Source organism: Coregonus clupeaformis, chromosome 6 (genome assembly GCF_020615455.1).
Source record: "Coregonus clupeaformis isolate EN_2021a chromosome 6, ASM2061545v1, whole genome shotgun sequence".
Taxonomy (NCBI): Eukaryota; Metazoa; Chordata; class Actinopteri; order Salmoniformes; family Salmonidae; genus Coregonus; species Coregonus clupeaformis.
The window spans coordinates 6,580,318-6,603,720 of record NC_059197.1 but is presented as its reverse complement, the minus strand read 5'-3'; the positions used below and the strand labels follow the sequence as shown (position 1 = coordinate 6,603,720).

The 23,403-nt window shown below is 43.4% G+C and overlaps 1 protein-coding gene and 1 pseudogene across 1 annotated transcript in view; one reads left to right on the top strand and one right to left on the bottom strand.

Annotated features, from left to right (window-relative positions):
- LOC121567566 overlaps positions 1–23,403 on the top strand; it is a 192,775-nt pseudogene that overhangs the window by 72,716 nt on the left and 96,656 nt on the right.
- LOC121567568 (alpha-2-macroglobulin-like) overlaps positions 2,759–23,403 on the bottom strand; it is a 36,302-nt gene continuing 15,657 nt past the window's right edge. The window contains 23 exon segments of the mRNA XM_045217861.1: positions 2,759–2,873; positions 3,033–3,107; positions 3,221–3,329; positions 3,493–3,561; positions 4,125–4,215; positions 4,611–4,735; positions 5,217–5,432; positions 5,718–5,908; positions 6,207–6,369; positions 6,782–6,856; positions 7,004–7,160; positions 7,382–7,457; positions 8,242–8,418; positions 8,541–8,624; positions 9,984–10,035; positions 10,129–10,250; positions 10,377–10,503; positions 10,678–10,903; positions 21,011–21,203; positions 21,405–21,492; positions 21,709–21,861; positions 22,582–22,695; positions 22,697–22,732. Of these exon segments, the coding sequence (XP_045073796.1) occupies positions 3,067–3,107; positions 3,221–3,329; positions 3,493–3,561; positions 4,125–4,215; positions 4,611–4,735; positions 5,217–5,432; positions 5,718–5,908; positions 6,207–6,369; positions 6,782–6,856; positions 7,004–7,160; positions 7,382–7,457; positions 8,242–8,418; positions 8,541–8,624; positions 9,984–10,035; positions 10,129–10,250; positions 10,377–10,503; positions 10,678–10,903; positions 21,011–21,203; positions 21,405–21,492; positions 21,709–21,861; positions 22,582–22,695; positions 22,697–22,732 (2,685 nt within the window). The 3' untranslated portion in view covers positions 2,759–2,873; positions 3,033–3,066.

Sequence of the window (23,403 nt, the reverse complement as noted above, 5' to 3'; positions counted from 1 at the left end):
TTTGTGGAATTTCTTTCCTTCTTAATGCATTTGAGCCAATCAGTTGTGTTGTGACAAGGTGGGTGTGGGGAAGCGGGGCAAATGAGCAAAAAAAATGACAGTCCATCATTACTTTAAGACATGGTCAGTCAATACGGAACATTTCAAGAACTTTGAAAGTTTCTTCAAGTGCAGTCGCAAAAACCATCAAGCGCTATGATGAAACTGGCTCTCATGAGGACCACCACAATTACCTCTGCTGCAGAGGATAAGTTCATTAGAGTTACCAGCCTCAGAAATTGCAGCCCATATAAATGCTTCAAAGATTTCAAGTAACAGACACATCTCAACATCAACTGTTCAGAGGAGACTGTGTGAATCATGTCTTCATGATCAAATTGCAGCAAAGAAACCACTACTAAAGGACACCAATAAGAAGAAGAGACTTGCTTGGGCCAAGAAATACGAGCAATGGACATTAGAATGGTAGAAATGTGTCCTTTGGTCTGGAGTCCAAATTTGAGATTTTTGGTTCCAACCGCTGTCTCTTTGTGAAACGCGGTGTGGGTGAACGGATGATCTCCGCATGTGTATTTCCCACCATAAAGCATGGAGGAGGAGGTGTTATGGTGTGGGGGTGCTTTGCTGGTGACACTGTCTGTGATTTATTTAGAATTCAAGGCACACTTAACCAGCATGGCTACCACAGCATTCTGCAGCGATACGCCCTCCCACCTGGTTTGGGCTTAGTGGGACTATCATTTGTTTTTCAACAGGACAATGACCCAACACACCTCCATGCTGTGTATGGTCAATTTTACCAAGAAGGAGAGTGATGGAGTGCTGCATCAGATGACCTGGCCTCCACAATCCCCCGACCCCAACCCAATTGAGATGGTTTTGGATGAGTCGGACGGCAGAGTGAAGGAAAAGCAGCCAACAAGTACTCCGCATATGTGGGAACTCCTTCAAGACTGTTGGAAAAACATTCCAGGTGAAGCTGGTTGATAGAATGCCAAGAGTGTGCAATGCTTTCATCAAGGCAAAGGGTGGCTATTTGAAGAATCTCAAATATAAAATATATTTTGATTTGTTTAACACTTTTTTGTTTATTACATGATTCCATGTGTTATTTCATAGTTTTGATGTCTTCACTATTATTCTACAAAGTAATAAATATTTAAAAAATAAAGTAAAACCCTTGAATGAGTAGGTGTGTCCAAACTTTTGACTGGTAGTGTAAATCAAGTATGCCCAGTTTATCATTTATCGACTGTAACAGATTGGTTTCCACCCTTACCATTCCGGATGGTGAAAAGGATCCATTTTCTGTGTCCGTCGAGGACTGTCGTTTTTTTGGGGGGATTGGTTCTCCATGTTTACTCTCCGTCATGTTTGGGTGTTGATTGTTTTGGTGATATTGGTCAATAAATGTCTCTAGCCTTATAATTTGTTTTGTGTTGTTATCCATATTGAAGGGTATTACCCACGAGTATGTGGAGTTAAGTGCTAATATTTAGTCAAAAGTACAGATATTGAATATTACGTGTTTATCTTGACGTGATCTGCACAGCTGTATTCAGTCCGCCATCTTTAAGCCACACCTGATCTTGTCTTATCTTACCGTTGTCACTGTTGACTGTATTTCAGGGCTGTCTTCGATGTTCACGTCGTTCTAGCTTCAGCAATGCAATATGTACAGTATATGGCAATATAAGAGACCAGAAATGTGAGAATCACTGTTGTAGGCTGGGCAGGGCACAAATGAAGAGAGCAGAAGGAAAAATAAGAGGAGTTGGGAGGGGGGAGGGGGTTTAAAGAGCTACTGTCCAATCAAGTGGGCTTGTGTTGCAGCTTCTCTGAGCAAAAAACAGGATGTATTTTATTGACATCTAAAGTGGAGTGTGATTGAATACTCTTTCTTGATATCAGATCAGCATGTACACTTGTTAACCCATAACAAGGACGTTTTTAATTTCCCATTGTTAAGTCATGAGGAGTCTTGCTACTCTTCAAAAGTACTGTTTTTCACAGCATACTCATATGTTCATAATTCTCATTATATGTTTTGATATATTTGTTAATATATTTAGTGAGCTGTGTTGTCAACAACAGGGCTCTATAGTATCTGTTTGTGTTATCTCGATTGTTCTGTTACTCTTTCTCTAAATGGATTTGTGAGATGTTTTCGATTACATCTTTCCATGCTCAATTAGCTCAATAAATTATTAGGAGATATTCATAATAGAGATTATAGCCACGACTCATTATGGGAATGATCAGGACAGGACGCATCCCCTTGTAAGATATTTGTTGATGGGATTTAGAGTGAGTGGATTTCCTGGATCCCATTCCCTGATGAGAAATAAAAGAGAACCACACCTTGATTATTACTACAGGGGCCCATGATGATTACAGATGGAGGAAGAAAAAAGCTGAGAACCAAAAGCTTTGAGCAAAATTGAGAAAGAACATTTACACACCTTTGTACAGTTGGCAACACCAATTAACAGCACATTGCAGCTCTCTGGAACTTAACAAAAACAATTTATAGATATTTTATGTTTACTGGACTCCCAATTACATATAGCTCATAAGTCTTCCCAAGTACCCCCTGTTGGATAGGCCAGGTACATCCATGCGTACTAGTTCCCCAGGAAGAGACTTACTGTCTTACATAAAGCCTTTCAATATTCCCCTTGTCTCCTGAGCCTAAACCTTTGAACTCATTGCTTGCCATAGTGTGACATCAAAACCTACACGAAAAAATGCTCAAGAATAGAGTTTTAATGAAAAACTTTAATTCCAGTAAGTTACATCCTTTACTTGAGATCTTGAAAGATGCCTCAAGGGTTGCATGTGTGACCTCTGTTAATGTCATTTTCTTCTTACATCTGCAGAGCGGCAAATACAATGAATAGGGCCATGTAAAGAATTCTCTAATAACAAATTGGCCAGCATTTAGGTAAAATGAATAAAGGAATATTGACCCAGTTAACTAAATAATGTATATCACATATAGTCTATGGGTCAGGCCAGCTATATAAAATTACCAATAATTCCAGATAGTTCACCAGCTTGTAACCCCTACTTGCAAGGGAAGACATATTCTGTCTCTGCCTGGTCACCTGAATAAAACCAAAAATACAGGTAAGTCTCAGTAAATGAACACAAATTAACTAAATGTTACTAAAAAGCAGAGGGAAAAATACATCTTGGGGAAAGTTAGATATAAACTTACTTGGCTGGTAGTAGTCATAGATCTTGACCACCGCAGGCTTTAGATTCTGTACTGGGAGCTCCTGTATGATGTCCAGGGTGTGGTTGAAAGGTAGGAATAGTGACGGTAACTGTTGGGAGAAAAAAAAAGCATTTTGGTTACAAGTATTTAAACCCTCCAAGCAGAAGTGTAATTTCAGCTTTGCTGACTTTGAAGGACATTCCACACAAATTAATTCCATTACATTGAGTGTTATGTGCACTGTTTCAAACTGATGGATGGTTTGGTCTCACCTCTCTCAAGTACATTAACACATGGTCATCTTTAGTATCGACACGATCCACTAGAAGTGAACCTCTCAGCTGTGAAGACAAGCCATTCACTGATCATTCATATTGCATCGACAATGTTGTAACTTTAATGGGTTACAGAGATAATGTTTACAGTTAATTCATTGAGCTGTATCTAAATATATTTTTATTTTACAGTTATTTACATATTGTATGTACAATAGTAATTGTATTAGAATTCACGTGATGGAGATTGAATGAACTACAGTATGTACATATTTCTGTTGTATTGGTTAGTATTGGATTACGCTATTGACTGCAAATAACAGAATGCCTTGCGACAGGAAGTAACAAAAATGGGAACGCGCCAGTTATGTACAAGTGACAAGTGATTATCCTAGCAACTTTCTTTTATTGTTTTTTAGAATCTAACGTGGCAAAATGTAACGTGAACCAGTATTATTACTAAAATTAAGCTTTCATCTTACAACCGACGTCCCGAGTCATTACTTTGAAGATAGTTATTCTATAGACAAAAAAGGTCAGTATCAGAAAGGTTCACAGATGAGAGGCAAGAGCTACATGGAGAAAGGTCACAGGTAACACCATAAACGTATGTTATTTAAAAAACTCACCCTCCCCAAAGACTCTGGGTCTGGGGCAAAACCAGACAGCATTTTCAAATCCACTATAATCATATTGGTGGTCAGCTCCTTTCCATGATATCTGTGAAAGCAAAGAGATGCCTGTGATATCAAAGTTTGTTTTACATACCAAAACTAGTTTGATTATTTTAGCCATAAGAAGACCAGGTTGCCTGATATGTTTTCAAACTGTTACTGATCCAAGCCTAGGTAGAAACCAGTGGAGGCTGCTGAGGGGAGGACGGCTCATAATAATGGCTGGAATGGTATTGCATCAAACAGCTAGAAACCATGTGTTTGATGCATTTGATACAATTCCACCAACCTCCTGTGGTAAAAACTAGAAGTTAAAAAACCAATAGTAATTTGGGCCAAGTCCATTCTGGAAGACATGCTCCATAATAACACTTTGGAGTGTCATTGATGAACGTATTCAAAGAATGCTTTTTGTGAATGCAAATGGCCATTCATTCTTACTGAGACTGAAGTTTTAGCGTGACTCTGGGTCTCAAAGAGTTGCTGTTGCAGTCGACCTCTGGCTTCACCTTGATGCTGAGCGTTGTGCTGTCAGTAGGAGTAGGGATGTTGTAGTGGAGCGCCACCTGGGAAAGAAAAATAGAAAAAGTCAGGAGAGGCTTCTTCAATCAACAGTCTGGGCTCTGGATATCTGTATGATGGTTACTTCAATTCTTCAATTGTAACCATTGAGTCTTGAATAATATAACAATGGTTCTTGAGGAGTTACATTTCCCCAGCCCCATCCCTCAGCTCACAGGAGGTTGGTGGCACCTTAATTGGGGAGGACAGGCTCGTGGTAATGGCTGGAGCGGAATTAGTGGAATGGTAGCAAATACATCAAACACATGGTGTCCATGTGTTTGATGCTATTCCATTTACTGTGTTCCACCCATTATTATGTGCCGTCCTCCCCTCAGCAGCCTCCACTGCCTCAGTTGTATACCAAATCAAGTGGCACAGGGCTGCTGTTTTGCAGAAAAAACATTCCCAGACTGTAGCTTTAGTGATAGATTAAACCGTATTTTGGCAACATAGGATTGGGAGGAGAGATGTGTATTCACTGACCTGCACTGAGGCACAAGCACTGCCCTTCACTTCCACACTGTACTTCCCTTCTGTGTCCTGCATCGCCCTCTCCTGGTAGAGAAGCTTGTTGTTTTGGTTAACTTCGAAAAGATGCTGTCCCCCACTGGGAGACTGTACTGTCACTGTGCTGGTGCCCTCTCTACTGAACACCCTGGTGGAGTAGAGAGCTAGGGCCTGGAGGGCCACCACTGTGTCCTAAACACCAATAGAACACAGACAAATCTGTTCAAAATGAATGAAGCTATCCCATTTTACAGAAAGGGTCGATTTTTACATTGGTCAGTTCCTAGAGTGACTATTTCCCATTTCCATCCATTATGATTTCTAGGCTCCATTTCAGTGGAAGTTAGACTCATCAGGCTTGAAATGACAAGAAGCACACACATGCCTGTGATCTGGTAAAAGTCAAGGTAATAATGCCTCATTACTAGTGCACAGCACAGGGTGCCATTTCGGAACAGAGGTGTTTTGGAAGTATACCTGTGTGGAGGAGAAGCCTCCGTAGGCGTTCTGCTGCCTCACCAGCCACCTGACGATGCGGGAGGCGTAGCCCAGGTCAGTGGTAGACAGAGGGGAGGCACTGAGGGAAGCCAGCAGAACGTAGGAGCTGATCTCCACTGCCAGGGAGGCTGAGGTCTCTGAGGAGGTCTGAGTCCAGTGCAGGAGACCCCCTGAGGGACGAGGAGCGCGCGTGCACACACACACACACACACACACACACAAACACACACAAACACACAGAGAGAAAAAATAGGGGCTAGCTTATTCATCAATATACAGGATACACAGTTCTTCTCTGACCCGCACAATGAATTTTTGGACAAAAACTGAGTTCAAATTGTATTTGTGTTCTATGAAATGCTTTGGTGTTTGATTGAGCCTATTTGGAGAGCCAGACTATTTACTCCAATGACTAACTCTATTAAGTCAAGACAGCACAAACAGATCTTGGACCAGGATATGTCTCACCCTCTTGTAATGCGATCGTGTCCAGGTGCTGCAGAAGCTGGGCCCGGGTCTCCATGTCCCCTGCCAGGGTAAAGGTGTAGGCCAGCAGAGCAGTAGTGTAGGTGTTGGACAAATCACTGGTGGAGTTCTTCAGGCAAGACAAGCTGCCATACACAACAGGATCCTGGAGCACAGAATAACAGAGCAACACGTTAAGAGACATGTTAGCCTGGTCCCAGATCTGTTTGTACTGGCATGACAATACAAACAGATCTGGGACTAGGCTACAGACATTCATGCTGAAGCACTTCTTGTTTTTCAGTTTACAGTAGTAACTAAGCCTACTCAGTTTTAACAGCACAATACCATTTAGATCTGCTTATGGTAACATATTCTTATACTTATTGCATAGGCTAATTTGAGAGAAAAACATTATTTAACTGTGAATTTTAAATACACAATACACAACTCATTACATTGTAGATGACAGTTGATGTAAGACGTACACAACAGTCTTCATATAGGAGGCTAATTCAGTTGCCTGTAATGGACATTGTTGTAGTGAGAAACAATGGTTATGTGGAGATGCTACTTACCGACACTGACATGTTGAGCTCCAGCATTGAAGCAGTGATGTAGGCCGTCAGCGTGACTTCATCTGTCACCCCACCCTACAAAACAATGTCAAAATACTAAAACGTGTATAAACTGTATTTAGCCTGATACAATTCTGTTGAAATCATCATTCACAATTTTATGGCTGGTCTGACAAGACATACAACTACATATTCTAATCAGTTTATTATCAATATAAATACCTTCATTCTGTTATTAAAGAGTTTCCCCAATCTGATGAAACAGCCATGTTTGCCTTGTCGACGTTCTAACCAAGTCTTGGATTGCTCAATTTTTGCCGGGTCAATATAGATGAAAGACTGTGCTTTGCCAAAGGATCTCAAGACAAAAGCAGTCAGCCTGAGGAAAGAGAACTTGATTTGAATGTCCCGTCATAATACCCACATAAGTTTGTCATAAACATGACTTAGAGCTTGACATTACATGCAATGACAGCTTATTTTAACTTATGTCACATCCATGGTCTCTGTCAGAGACAATGCCATTTGATTGGTCAATACTTAATTGAAACAGACACAGTTATAATGTGTTTACCAGTAGGTGAAAAACACAATACTCACCAAGTGTTGCCCGAGCCTTGTCCAAATGTGCTGTATGCACCATCAAAATGCTTGTAGTTCAGCTGCCTTTGGTAGCCTGTCGGCGTGTTTTTGGAGTGAACAACAAAGAGACCATGTGTTTTTTATAGTCACTGAGTGTGTGCCCCAAATGGCACCCTATTCCCTATATAGTACACTACTTTTGTCAGGAAAAAATGAGTGCGCTATTTAGGGAATAGGCAGGGTTGGGTAGATTACTTTCTAAAGGTAATCCGTTACAGTTACTAGTTGCCTGTCCAAAATTGTAATCAGTAACGTAACTTTTGGATTACCCAAACTCAGTAACGTAATCTGATTACTTTGTTACTTTTGGATTACTTTCCCCTTAAGAGGCATAGAAGAAGATAAAAAAGGATCCATCTAGAAAACAGAAAGGTGTCAATGTGTTTTTTTTCAGCAAAGAAAAATTCTGAATTTAAAAGTTAGTAATAATCTAGTTTTTCAAAAGTATCTGTAATCTGATTACAATATTTTAGCTGGTAATGTAGCTGATTTTTTTGTAATCAGATTACATGGAACTGATTACCCTTGGGGTGCCATTTGGGATGCAGCCTCAATATTCTCTGATCAAATGATTTCAGTGGGGAAATGTGTTGGGTCAGTGATGCTCTGTTGATAAGACACTGTGATGTCATCTATGCTGGAGCGCTATCATTTACATGATAGCAGGGTCATAGTCATTAAGGCACACTGTGGTGAAACTTTTTTTTTAAATTATTCAACGGAAACAAACAAAAGGGCTCTTATTGGACAAATCCAGCCCTGTTTTCTACAGTTTGGTGTCTAATCAATACGATCCATATTTTGAGGGACTCTGTTACCACTAGTGAGGAACTTGGTAGCCTTGTCTCGAATTGCTGGAGTGAGCTGCTCTGTGTTCCTCAGGTACTCCAGAATGTAGATATTGGGGGCTAGGAGGGCCATATTCTGCTCTCCACACCCATATGGCATCTGCAACAGTCCATCCAGGTTCTTGAGGGCCCGACCCAGGATGTCCCCTACAGAGAAACATGGGACTTCTGTAAGACTGTCCTCTATAGCAAACAGCAGCGTTATCACTGGAGAAGGGTTGCTTTTCCCACCACTACGCCTCTCTAAACAATACAATGGTTTATTTTACCCAGGACTGAGAGGGACATTCGATTAGATCCATCCACCACATTCTTGGGGAGTTGCAGTTCCACCTCCTCTGTCAGAGCTTCTCCTATGGACACAGATGATAAGATGAATGGAGATGATCAGTTCAACCAAAGTGATGTCATGACTCTCCTGGCTGAGGATCCAAAGGCCTCAGATCAGCTTGGCAAATGGCTGATAAAAACCAGACCCCATCTCACCCACAGAAGAGGAGAGAGGGGGGGCTGGGCCGGTTTTGACACCTTAACACTCTGCCATAAATTAGAGAGGAGGGGGATCTCTCCCTTGCTCTCCAGTATTGGTAAAGGAATGTCTTTGTTCAAAATACTTTTGCCGCCAAAACCTTTTTGTCCAAAAGGTTAACATTGGAACATTATTTATATCATCCGAATGTTAAGAATGGTCAGTGGGGACCTAAAGAACAATCATGTCATATTCTTTATTATTTTGTGATGTCATTAAGGATGGTATCAATAAATAACTGTAACTCGGAAAATGTACACATTCTATCTATCAGGTTTACACCCAAATGTTGTATAAAATATATGATTAAAGATGAGAGTATTTTGGTGAAGATAGGAATGTGATTTTAGTCTTCTGATGAGATAATTGTTTTTCATATAAACTTTTGCCCAGTCAGTAACCACGCCCCAAGGGAGCACAGACATTGTGTTGGCGTGATGGAACGCCCCGTTTTTACGCAAGGATAAAAAGCCTTGGTAACAAAATGTACATTTAGATCAGAAAGCGTGGATCTGTGGCTCTCATTAACACCTTCCCCATAGGAGTGATTGGTTTCTACAGAGAGACGACGAACAAAGACAGACACGTAAATACATTGATGAATTTTTCTCCGAATGGGCGGTGGTTAGGGTGCTAAGAATTCTGATTAATGTGGAGCGTAGTTTCTAAATGTTATACGATAAGTTTGACTCTCTTTGTCCCTCTCCCCCTCCTTCTTTATCTATCCCTCCCTTTCCTTTGATAACCAAGCAGTCATGCTGTTGTTTGTCCACTAGGGACCTTTTCTCATGTATTAAGTATGTATGTATTCTGTGTTATTATTTAGTTAGCTAGTAAATAATTAATTAAGCAAATTTGTGTATTGCTGACTCATAAGTAAGGTTGGGGTTCTTGCGGATCCAAGGATTATGCGACGTTCAGAATGAGACTGATATGAGGTAATGATTAATAAGTGACTGTTATCGATATATAACATATGTATATTTTAGAGTTACATTCGGGAGATGGTAACTCTATAAACAACTTCTTCCGTGGTGCCCCAAATCCTAATGAGTTAATTGTTACATGATTAATTTAATCGAGTGACAATTAAACATAGTTAGTTGATTCAATAAATAACAGTCATCACATTAATGAAAGTCACTTCACTACATTGAACATTCAAAGTTCATGCATTACTGACCAGTTGGACATAGCAACCAGTTGTAGGTGTCGGTCTTCTCTGTTCCCTCCGCCTGAGAGGAGAGGAGATTATTTTCAGTCAAAGGCAGTTACACTAGATGGTATCTGTACAGCAGTAAGTTTCACCACAGCAGTAGACTACATACCTTCACCAGCAGGCTCTGTGTGACTGTGTCGATGCGTCCTCTCTCTGGTACATTCACAATTTCATTGTCACACACAGCGTGGGACTGGACAGCCTCTGCACTAATGGACACATTCACAACCCCTACACACACATTGACAGACAGAGTGCAGCACAGGTTACACAACATCCAATACGGTGACAGAGTACACAACTCAGGTTGACATCCATTCAGCTGTTTGAACGGTTGAATGAAGACTGATGACTTACCCAGGACAGATGGTGCCATTGTCCAACTGAAGGTCTTTTGTCCATTGGCACACAAGCATGATGAGTACTGGACATCATTCAAGGGTGTGAGAGTATAGTCTAAGGAGTGAGCCGGAGTCACAGAAACCTGGCAAATAGGAACAATTTAAACAAAACATGGAAAACCCAAGAATGATACCCTGGATCTACATTTAAAAAATAATAAACAATGACTAGACAAACTGCAACAAAACACAAAATGTTATACAACTTCAGAAACTCATGAAACAACTCAAGAAACGATCATGATGCAGTGCCGTACCATGATGCACTTGGACAGGTAGTTGAACACAGTGGCCTTCAGCTCAAAGTGCTCTCCACGGATGATGGAGTAGGGCAGGGTGAGCTCTAGGAAGAAGGGCTGGAAGACAGTGATCTCCACCGGAGGAGCCAGACCGAAGCCACCAGGGGCCAGGCAGAATGCCTCTGTCTCCCAGGTGGTGATGGTGTCTGGGACTGTAAGGGGCATGTCTGCTGTTCCAGATTCCCTGTACAGAGGTCAGAGTTCAAACAGAAAGCCACTAAGTGAAAATAGAAAAGTTGAGCCAAAGGGGTAAATTGAGCCACACTTGTCTCTAGAAAACCATACACAAAATTCATAATTTGACCAAATATTTTGGAAGAGGTCATCATTTCATGGAGCCTGTAAAGGAAGAACCCACATGGAAAAAGTGGTAAGCAAGTTAGGTAAAAAAAAAAGAAGATTTTCACCAAGTCAAATTAATTGATTGTGTCAGAAGTTTCATGATCATTGTATCTAAACCAAAGTAGATAATTCAAATTGTTCTATGCATCATTTGGGGTCTCTATAAGCTTCAATTTGAGGTCTTAAACCTAGCATGAACGTGTATCGTTGTAGCTGTGTGGGCTAATATAGTCCAAATATTTGCCTTGGGGTAAGTTAAGCCAATGGTTAAGCCAATAGAGAGCAATAGTAATGGTGTATTTATGTAGGCACTAACTCCTCAATGGTTCGCTGGACAAAGCCTATGGGAAAATGAATGGAGTTTTTGTAGGATTTTTGGATAAACAACAATAAGGTCTGTGGTAAAAACAGGTTTAGGAGATTTTATATGTTTTGTTCTATGAGATAATCTTCATCAGCTAACGTCACTTTTTGTGAACTTTGAAGCATTTATGTAATAAAAAAAGCACATAAAGCACAAAGGCATCATCATTCATAAATGTCATGTTAACTGACTGATATTATCTCATAGAACAAAACGTATAAGATCTCCTAAACCTGTGTTAACCTCAGACCTTATTTTCTGCGTTTATCCCAAAACTCTATTCTTTCCCCATGAACTTTCCCCATTTGAATGGCTGAACGAACCAGAGACAAGTCATTTTCGGCTTTTAGGACTACAAGCTGGCGAGCTCTATGGCAAGTTGAGCAAATTGAAGTGTTTTCTTCCCAGGCGAAGGGTTGGGTAGTAACGGATTACATGTAACAGGGATCATGTAAACCGATAACAAGAATGAACATTGTAAGAATGCTACATTCTTAAAAACAGCTGATTACATTCGGGATTACTTAATCTAATATCAATAGGAACATTTGATAAAACTCTGTCATCATTGCTGTCATTTAGCACACCATCAAGATTTCAAAATGCTCTCAGAGATTTTATTGTTCTGCTGATCACCCATCAAGGATGGATGGCTTCTGTTGAAGGTAAGGCTTCCAAAACATTTACACCTGGCCCACTGGTCAATCAGACAGTCATCTGGACTGCAGAGTTCCTGCTTGCTGCTTTGAAGCAGTGCAGTTTCGGGAAAAACACAGTATTGAAAGCAACCACTATTGTTGCTGTTCAAGAGATAAGGGTCACAGATTTCTGGTCTGAATTGTATCAAATATTGAACAAAGGGCAATATTAAATAGGTGCATAGGCCACTCAAAGTGGGTGCATAGGCCTATACATTACACTTACTGTTAGATATCAATAAGACAGCTAACTATCCGTTATAGGCTATATTTAGTTAGCGATCTAGCTAACCACTTCCTCCGGTGGTGAATTAGCCCCAAATGAATTAGCCTATGTGATATTAGTGCCAAAAAATATGTAGACAAATGAATCTCTATTGAACAAAAATATCAGAAAATTCTGGAAAAATATTTTGTTAGTAATATAATAACAATTGCCTAGTTGTCAAACCCCACATTCATGACAATCACTGGTTCTTGAATCATACCATTTTAGTAGTCTAGTAAACTTGTTAATTAAATATTTTGAATTACTTTATAAGACGCTGAGGCTACACATTTTTTATATTGTGTGACCCCACTGTAAATGTGGTGCAACCAAATCATTAGCTGGTGCCACCAACTGAACATTTTAGTATGGAGCCATGTGACTATGCTCTTACACATAGAATAGATAGCACACTAGTCCCCAATTTGGAAATACTCATGTTTCTAAATGAAAAAATGCTGAATTAGATTAATGTTTTTAAATGTTTTAAAATGTCTGGTGTTAGAAGTGACAGTAATCCAAAAGTAATAAAATGCAATCGGATTACATTAATCATTTTGAGTAATCCATTACATTCCTGATAACTTTATTTTTCATGTAACTGTAATCAGTAACGGATTACATTTTTCAAGTAATCCGCCCAACCCTGCCCAGGCTTAATGCAAGGCATTATCGCTGGGATATGACGTACAGTGCCTTGCAAAAGTATTCATCCCCCTTGGCGTTTTTCCTATTTTGTTGCATTACAACCTGTAATTTAAATTGATTTTTATTTGGATTTCATGTAATGGACATACACAAAATAGACCAAATTGGTGAAGTGAAATGAAAAAAAAATGACTTGTTTCAACAAATTCTAAAAAATAAATAACGGAAAAGTGGTGCTGTGACGAGGTGTGAATGAAGGAGTGAGGCGCAGGAGGTAAAACACCGAAGTCTATAGTTATTCCGTTTACATAAATAAAACGCACCCAGCGTCAAAATGAAACTATCACAAGGGAAATATTCCACCTTGGCAATAACAAATGGAAGAGTAGCTCAACCGAGCTACTCGCTCTCACAAATAAAATCACTCACAAAGACAAGGGGAACAGAGGGAACACTTATACACATACTAATTAGGGGAATGAGCACCAGGTGTGTGTGATTGACTAGACAAGACATGACAAGTGGAGTGATGAGAATGGGATCGGCAGTAGCTAGTTAGCCGGTGACGACGAACGCCGAAAAACCAGCCCGAACAAGGAGGGGAGGCAGCCTCGGCGGAAGTCGTGACAGTACCCCCACCCCCCCTTGACGCGCGGCTCCAGCAGTGCGCCGACCCCGGCCTCGGGACGGCCAGGAGGACGCGGAGCAGGGCGAGCCGATGGTGACGGTGGAAATCCCTCAACAGGGAGGGTTCGAGGATGTCCCTCCTTGGGACCCAGCACCGTTCCTCCGGACCATACCCCTCCCACTCCACAAGATACTGAAGGCCCCCCACTCGACGCCTTGAATCAAGGATGGAACGGACCGAGTACGCCGGGGCCCCCTCGATGTCTAGAGGAGGTGAGCGGACCAGCTACCACCGGCCTGAGGAGGGACACATGAAACGAGGGGTTAATACGGTAATCAGGGGGTAATAACAACCTGTATGTAACCTCGTTTATCCTCCTCAGGACTTTAAACTGCCCCACAAACCGCAGGCTCAGCTTCCGGCAGAGCAGACGGAGGGGTAGATTCCGGGTCGAGAGCCAGACCCGATCCCCTGGTACGAAAACCGGGGCCTCCCTGCGGTGGTGGTCAGCGTTCGCCTTCTGAAGACGCATGGCGCGCTGGAGGCGAATGTGGGCAGCGTCCCAAGTCTCCTCCGCGCGCCGAAACCAGTCATCCACCGCAGGAGCCTCGGTCTGGCTCTGGTGCCACGGTGCCAGGAGCGGTTGGTAACCCAAAACACATTGGAAGGGTGTTAGGTTAGTAGAGGAGTGGCGAAGAGAGTTCTGAGCGTATTCTTCCCATGGCAGGAACACCGACCACTCCCCCTGCCGATCCTGATAGTAGGTCCGCAGGTACCTACCCACATCTTGATTCACCCTTTCCACCGGCCCATTACTCTCGGGGTGAAATCCAGAGGTCAGGCTGAATGAGACTCCCAGACGTTCCATGAACGCCTTCCAGATTCTAGACGTGAACTGGGGACCTCGGTCGGACACTATATCCTCTTGTACCCCGTAGTGCCAGAAGACGTGAGTAAACAGAGCCTCCGCAGTTTGTAGGGTCGTGGGGAGACCGGGCAGAGGAAGGAGGCGGCAGGACTTCGAAAAGCAATCCACAACGACCAGGATAGTGGTGTTACCTTGGGAGAGGGGAAGATCAGTAAGAAAATCAATACTAAGTTGAGACCATGGTCGTTGTGGAACTGGTAAAGGTTGTAGCTTACCCGCTGGGAGGTGCCTAGGTGCCTTACTCTGGGCGCACACTGAGCAGGAGGAAACATACACCCTCACGTCCTTAGCCAAGGTAGGCCACCAGTACTTCTCGGTCAGGCAGCGCATTGTACGACCGATACCTGGATGACCAGAGGAGGGTGTCGTGTGTGCCCAGTAGATCATACGATCACGGATAAGCGCAGGCACGTACTGCAGCCCAGCTGGACACTGCAGTGGAGATGGATCTGTGCGTAATGCCTGCGCAATATATGCGTCCATCGCCCATACTACCGGCACCACAATGCATGAGGCCGGGAGTATGGGGGTGTTGTCTCTGGGCCTCTCCTCTGTTTCATACAGCCGAGACATTGCGACTGCCTTCACGTTCTTCGTACCCGGAATTTATGAGAGTGTGAAATCAAACCGAGTGAAGAAGAGGGCCCACCTGGCCTGGTGAGGATTCAGCCTCCTCGCTGCCCGAATGTACTCCAGGTTACGGTGGTCTGTCCAGACGAGGAAAGGGTGTTTCGCCCCTTCGAGCCAATGCCTCCACACCGTCAAAGCTCGGACAACAGCCAGCAGCTCCCGATCACCAACGCCGTAGTTCTGCTCCGCCGAGCTGAGCTTCTTCGAAAAGAAGGCACAGGGGCAGAGCTTGGGTGGCGTGCCCGAGTGTTGGGATAAGACAGCGCATATCCCTACCTTGGACGCATCCACCTCCACTACGAACGATAGTGATGAATCGGGGTGAGCCAGTACCGGGGCTGAGGTGAACAGACCCCGCAATCTACTGAAGGCCAAATCAGCCTCAGCAGACCAGCGGAGCCGGGACGGCCCACCCTTCAACAAGGAGTTAATGGGAGCTGCAACCTTGCCAAAGCCCTGAATAAACCTCTGATAGTAGTTGGCAAAGCCAAGGAAGCGCTGCACCTCCTTCACCGTGGTTGGAGTTGGCCAATTACACATGGCTGAAATGCGATCTCCCTCCATCTCCACACCTGTGGTTGTAATGCGGTATCCGAGGAAGGAGATTGACTGCTGGAAAAAGTCATACTTCTCTGCCTTGACATAAACATCATTCTCCCGCAGTCGGACCAGTGCCTTGCAAACCAGGGACACATGTTCGGCGCGCGCAGCAGAATACACCAGGATGTCATCGATGTAGACCACCACACCGCGACCAAGCATGTCCCGAAACAACTCGTTCACAAAGGACTGGAAAACGGATGGAGCATTCATCAAACCTTAGGGCATCACCAGGTATTCATAATGCCTCGAGGTTGTGCTGAATGCTGTTTTCCACTCATCCCCTTCCCGAATACGCACCAGGTTGTAGGCACTCCTGAGGTCTAATTTCGTGAAAAAACAGGCCCCGTGCATTGACTCAATCACTGAAGGAATGAGGGGAAGAGGATAACTAAATCGTACCGTCACCTTATTCAGTGGTCGACAATCAATGCACGGGTGTAAACCGCCATCTTTCTTCTTCGCAAAGAAGAAACTCGAGGAAGCAGGTGAAGTGGAGGGACGTTTATACCCCTGGCAGAGGGACTCGATGACGTATGTTTCCATAGCTTCCGTTTCAGCCTGCGACATGGGATACACATGATTCCTGGGAGGTACAACGTCTACCCGAAGGTTTATCGTGCAATCCCCCTCCCGATGAGGTGGTAATTTAGTCGCTTGCATCTTGAAAAACGCGATCGCCAGATCATGGTATTCGGGGGGAATGCGCACGGTGGGGGTACCGTCTGGACTTTCCACCGTGGTCGCACCAACGGAAACACCTAGACACCTACCCAGACACTCACCACCCCGTAAGAACCCTCTGCGGCCATGAAAAATTGGGGTTGTGAAGGGCTAACCACGGAATACCTAAGACTACAGGGTAAGCAGGAGACTCAATAATCAAAAAAGTGATATGCTCAACATGCGTCTCCTGTGTAATCATGGTGACTGGTACAGTAACCTCCTTAACCAACTCTGACCCTAATGGTCCACTATCAAGTGCTCTGATGGGGAGTGGAATGGATAGGGGAACCAATGAAATGCCTTGACGGCGTGCAAATGCCCTGTCCATAAAGTTCCCAGCTGCGCCTGAATTGACTAGCGCCTTACACTGGGAAACTACCAGGTGATCGGGAAAGGAGATAGATAAGGTACAATGCGCCGCAAAGGGCCCTGAACAAGTTTGGGTGTTCGTTACCTGGGGTGATGCATGAGTACTCTGCCTACCGCCTCCAGACCCAAAGGAACGTTGACTGCGACGTGAGGTGGATTGTCCCTTCGTGCCACCAGAGTGGCACTGTCGCTGTCCTTCTGCGCTCTCTCGACCGGCGGCTCCCCCAGCGCCATCTGCTCAGGGTCAGAGTCGTCCGGAGCGGGAACGGGCAGACCCCTACCAGGACGTCCTCTGGCTGCTAGCAGATTGTCCAGCCGGATGGCCATGTCCACCAGTTGGGAGAACGATAGCATGGCATCACGGCAGGCTAGCTCCCGTCGGACGTCCTCCCTTAGGTGGCACTGGAAATGGTCGATCAGGGCCCGCTCGTTCCACCCGGACCCCGCTGCCAGCGTCCGGAGCTCCAGCGCGTAGTCCTGTGCGGACCTCGTCCCCTGCCTCAGATGGACCAGTTGTTCACCCTCTAGCGGGTGATCGAAAACGGTCCGAAAGAGGCGAGCAAACTCCCTGTAGTCCTCCAACGCGGCAGCTCCCTCGTTCCACACCGCGTTGGCCCACTCCAGGGCTCTCCCACAAAGGCAGGAAACGAGGACGGATACCTTCTCCCACTCCAGTGGCGCCGGCCTGATGCTGGAGAAATACATCTCTAGTTGGAGCAGAAATCCCTTACATCGCACTGCCATCCCATCAAACGCTGGTGGCCGGGATATATGGATCCCTCCAGGGGCTGGGGTGTAGGTGGCTGGATCCGGTTGACCAGCTGGTCTCGATAGATCGGGTCCTCTCTTCTCCAGGCGTTGTACTACCTGAAGAACCCAATCCATCGCTTCCCCCAAGCTGGCCAGCATCGAGAAATGCTCCTGGACCCTTGCCACAACTTCAGGCATGCGGTCTTCTCCTGCAGACTCCATATCAGATCAGGTGAGTGATTCTGTGACGAGGTGTGAATGAAGGAGTCAGGCGCAGGGGGTAAAACACCGAAGTCCAGAGTTTATTCCGTTTACATAAATAAAACGAACCCAGCGTCAAAACGAAACTATCACAAGGGAAATATTCCACTTTGGCAATAACAAATGGAAGAGTAGCTCAACCGAGCTACTCGCTCTCACAAATACAATCACTCACAAAGACAAGGGGAACAGAGGGAGCACTTATACACATACTAATTAGGGGAATGAGCACCAGGTGTGTGTGATTGACAAGACAAGACATGACAAGTGGAGTGATGAGAATAGGATCGGCAGTAGCTAGTATCCGGTAACGACGAACGCCGAAACCTGCCCGAACAAGGAGGGGAGGCAGCCTCGGCGGAAGTCATGACAGGTGCATGCATATGCATTCACCCCCTTTGCTATGAAGCCCCTAAATAAGATCTGGTGCAACCAATTACCTTCAGAAGTCACATAATTAGTGAAATAAAGTCCACCTGTGTGCAATCTAAGTGTCACATGATCTGTCACATGATCTCAGTATATATACACCTGTTCTGAAAGGCTCCAGAGTCTGCAACACCACTAAGCAAGGGGCACCACCAAGCAAGCGGCACCATGAAGACCAAGGAGCTCTCCAAACAGGTCAGGGACAAAGTTGTGGAGAAGTACAGATCAGGGTTGGGTTGTAAAAAAATATCAGAAACTTTTAATATCTCACGGAGCACCATTAAATCCATTATTAGAAAATGGAAAGAATATGGCACCACAACAAACCTGCCAAGAGAGAGCCGCCCACCAAAACTCACGGACCAGGCAAGGAGGGCATTAATCAGAGAGGCAACAAAGAGACCAAAGATAACCCTGAAGGAGCTGCAAAGCTGCACAGCGGAGATTCAAGTATCTGTCCATAGGACCACTTTAAGCCATACACTATACAGAGCTGGGCTTTACGGAAGAGTGGCCAGAAAAAAGCCATTGCTTAAAGAAAAAAAGGCATGTGGGAGACTCCCCAGACATATGGAAGAAGGTACTCTGGTTAGATGAGACAAAAATTTAGCTTTTTATCCATCAAGGAAAAAGCTATGTCTGGCGCAAACCCAACACCTCTCATCACCCCGAGAACACCATCCCCACAGTGAAACATGGTGGTGGCAGCATCATGCTGTGGGGATGTTTTTCATCTGCAGGGTCTGGGAAATTGGTCAGAATTGAAGGAATGATGGATGGCGCTAAATACAGGGACATTCTTGAGGGAAACCTGTTTCAGTCTTCCAGAGATTTGAGACTGGGATGGAGGTTCACCTTCCAGCTGGACAATGACCCTAAGCATACTGCTAAAGCAACACTTGAGTGGTTTAACAGGAAACATTTAAATGTCTTGGAATGGCCTAGTCAAAGCCCAGACCTCAATCCAGGGTGAATAGTTACGCACGCTCAAGTTTTCCGTTTTTTTGTCTTATTTCTTGTTTGTCTCACCCAAAAAAATATTTTGCATCTTCAAAGTGGTAGGCATGTTGTGTAAATCAAATGATACAAACCCCCAAAAAATCAATTTTAATTCCAGGTTGTAAGGCAACAAAAAAGGAAAAATGCCAAGGGGGGTGAATACTTTCGCAAGCCACTGTAACAACATGTCTGGCCTATGTTAAAAGTGTTTAAAAAAAGTTTAAAGCATTTGTTAGGTGTTAAGCCTGTGTTAAATGATGCTTAAAATGATTAAAAGACAAAAAAGCGATTGTGATTGTGTTGAATTGTGTTTGGGAAATAGAGATAGACATGAACCAGGTTTCCATTCAACCTTTTTGCGCGCGTAAAGTATGTTGGAAAAAAATGTCATGACAGGCCTGATGGAAACAGAACATTTGTCTGTAAAAATTTCGAATTGTCGACAAAAAAAATACGATAGACAAGGTGGGACCTTTTTGTGTCAGTAAAATAGATTATGCGAGAAATGGTGGTGGAAACGCTTTTATGCGCAAATATTGATATAATAACCATCATATCTAAGTAAACTTGGAATCACGCGATGACATGTTGTGTGGTCCTCCCACTACAACTCGTCGGGAGAACATGCAGTTTATTAGGCTTCAGATTAAATAAATATTGAGGGTTTTATTCTGGTGACATGATGATCGATGATTGGCTGTCATTTGACAAATAAAAAGAACCTCGCTCTTTTGTCCATAACAATCTCATCATATAGTCAATTTGATGGAAATATCTCCGGTGGGAAAATACGCATATTGTTTTTATGCGGATTGTAGAAAATATTTGCATGAAAATCTGTCGCCAATCGGATGGAAACCTAGCTATGGTTTTAAAAAGGTAGTGGTAATATTTCATTCAATACAGAAATGTGTAGGCACCTTAATTTACCCCTTGTGCCAAGAGACCAATTCTTTGGGACAAGCTATGTTTTCAATACTGTAATGTTTACATGAATTCTGATTATTTCCAGGGATACACAACATCCTGAAATATATGTCGATATCTTTGTTAGAAAGAATACTATATTTCCCTTGACGGAGTGATGCTGAATGTAAAACATTTATCAATTATACACCACTCTCCCCTACTCTGTAATGCAGTTTAATGAGGTACAGGTTCCTAATCTAGACCACTAATGTATGTTTGATATAGGTGGGTTGGTTGTTTAGCAACAAAACCAACACGTACGCAACTATGGGGCAAAACAGACGGGGTTGGCTTAGATTGTTGACAAGTTAACTATATTCTGCCTCCAAATGCTTATTGAAAACATAAATACATTTGCACAATGAGCACTTGTTGTTTCTCAAATACATCATTACAGTTGCTGGTTAGCTAGCTAGAGAATGTTTGCCATATTAGCATAGACATGACATGAGTCAAAACACCTCAAAACAAGACATGGTATCAATAATAAGGTACTACGAGCTCAAACGAGCCACCGACTATTCTCCACATGGCAGCTTCTTGTCATTGTTGCTAACTATCTGACCGTTCAGAATCATAACATCACACAGCCTTCTGCCTCAATGATGCGCGCACGTTATTTTTGTGATGTTGTCAGTCAACTCATCTATAAGACAACAGCCTCACTGTGCAGTGCTCTTACCCAACTTCCACAAGATCCCATATCCATGTCTCAGGGAAGAACGTACGGACCGTCTCTATGGGTGGCGGAGGTGGAGCGGCACCATGTCCGGCTCCGATTAATCCAGCTTGACCCACTTGAAATCGCTGACCTGATGCACCCGTTTCAAGGCTGTCCATTTCTACAGTGCGGGAGTGGTATCTGTAGGGTATATCTAAAACAAAACAGTCATTATTCTCGTGTTAGAATCAGCCTGGTCAAACCAGACCGAATGCTGCGCTCACTGGTGATGCATGCAGCGTTCAGACTGGTTTAACCAGGCTATGTTAGAATAACAAAAACCATGCATTTCCCAAGATTCACCAAAGACTTCTGGCAATGACGAGAGTAAGCGGTGTTAAGGAGGACATCTCACCATAGGATCGATGGTACTGGTTCCCCTTGTAATTTAGGCAGGAAGGTACTCTTAGAACCAGATTAGTTGCCAGCTTCAGTCCCAGTTTCTAGAAATGTAAGAATCACAAACAAGAGAGCTCGATATTAATGAATGTCTCAGTTTTATTTTTCTATTCTATATGTTTTTTTGTTGTTGCCTCAAACAGGCTATTTTAGCAATGTATAATTTAAGAAGATGAATGCATGTTAACAGTTTGGTAACTGATTCTTACGAGAGAGAGGAAAAGAGGCTTCAAGTTAAGAGAAAACAAGGCAGAAGTTACCTGAAAAACTTCATAAGGTTCCTTTTTCTCCTCAGTTAGTCCATCTGGGTATGGCATTACATATCTCCTTGGTCTTACACGTAAACATGCTACTGGATCTTCAAGCTCGTAGGGAATGTATGTTGTCTCCTTGACTGGTAACAAATCAAATATCTGGAATGGGATAATAAGGAGACGTGAAATGACCTTGTTCATTGGGCACCAAACAGAAGGCAGTGACTACTTAGACTTGTCTAATTTCATTTTCCATTGCTAAACGTTTTTAAAATTATTTCCGTGCCCTAATGAACACAACCCAGAATTTGAACTTATTAAAGTCACACTATGCAGAAATCACTCCTCCATTTCCTGGTTGCTAAAACTCAAATAGTTGAACACCTATATATTTCACAGCGGTTTATGTGACAAAATAGCCTAGTATAGTGTAGAGAATCATTGTACCATCTAAACCGCTGTGAAATATATTTTCCATAACCATAAATATTGTTGTTTCAGCTGTTTGAAGATGGTGTACAAACCCAAAAGTAAAAGATGCAAAAACAAAACTTAAGAACGGGGACCAAAGAAATAGCACACATAGAACAGATACAATGCTTCTTAGACTTCCTTTCAAGTAGATCTATTACTCACATTTCTATGTGAATTTGGTTGAATTCAGGTCGCCCAAAAAGTTACATATTGCCACTTTAAGTACCAATAGGGATATGCTTTCCAGTTGATGAAAGCACACCCATTGGCCCACTGTGAACAGACCCACTCCAAGTCTGCTGTAGTCACTTCTTATTCCCCTGAAGCTGTTTGTATTCCCAGCACCACAAAAGCTGTTTATATGGTGGTATGACCGTTGACATTCACTTCAGTGAGCTCTGTTACCTTGTCAGCATCCAGCCTCTTCCCTGGCTCCATGATGTGAACACTCTTGTCCACAGTGCTGAGGCCACAGAGGGAGCCGGGCTGGGCCGAAAGCTGCAGGGTGTTCTCCTCCCCCTGGGACCGCTTTTGAGGGTGAGAACTCCACCAACACCTGGCACACATGACATACACAAGTGTACATGATACACCTTTAGTGTACACAATATCTTTGTGATGAGGGTATGACACACACAGACGCATGCACACTGTAAAAACGGCCAGCTCATCTCCTTTCCAAGACCCCAACTTTCTTTTGGTTTTCTTATTGAAATAAGGTCACGCCAATCATCATAATTGTATCAGCCAATCAGCAGCCTTTCCCCCGGGACTTAGCATAATACCTGACCAGCCAGGGCCTCAGACAGTCTGTAGTTTCCATTCTGATGACCAACCAATTTTTCTCTTCTCTTATTCTACCTCCTTAGAACAAATTGCTTTTCTTTCTGATGTTTTATTGAAGGTGCAGCTAAATGTAAGTCCCAAAATCCTGTCTGTTGTAAATATGTACCATTTGTGTTGAACTTGGTAGCTAGCTAGCTAGCTCGCGTACTCCCGCTAGCGTTAGCATTAGCATTGTCATCCGGAATGCGTTACTATTTAGCATGCATATTAGCGATTAGCATTTGTTAGCATTTGTCTGTGGTGCTAGGCTATTTTCGGTTATAGATTGCTCATGCTTATTATGTTTGTGTAGATATTTCTACATTGCTCTGTTGTTTGTTTGTGCATCTAGCATGTGTTTGGGTCCACATAGCCTGTTTAGTTTGTAGGCATATTTTTCCC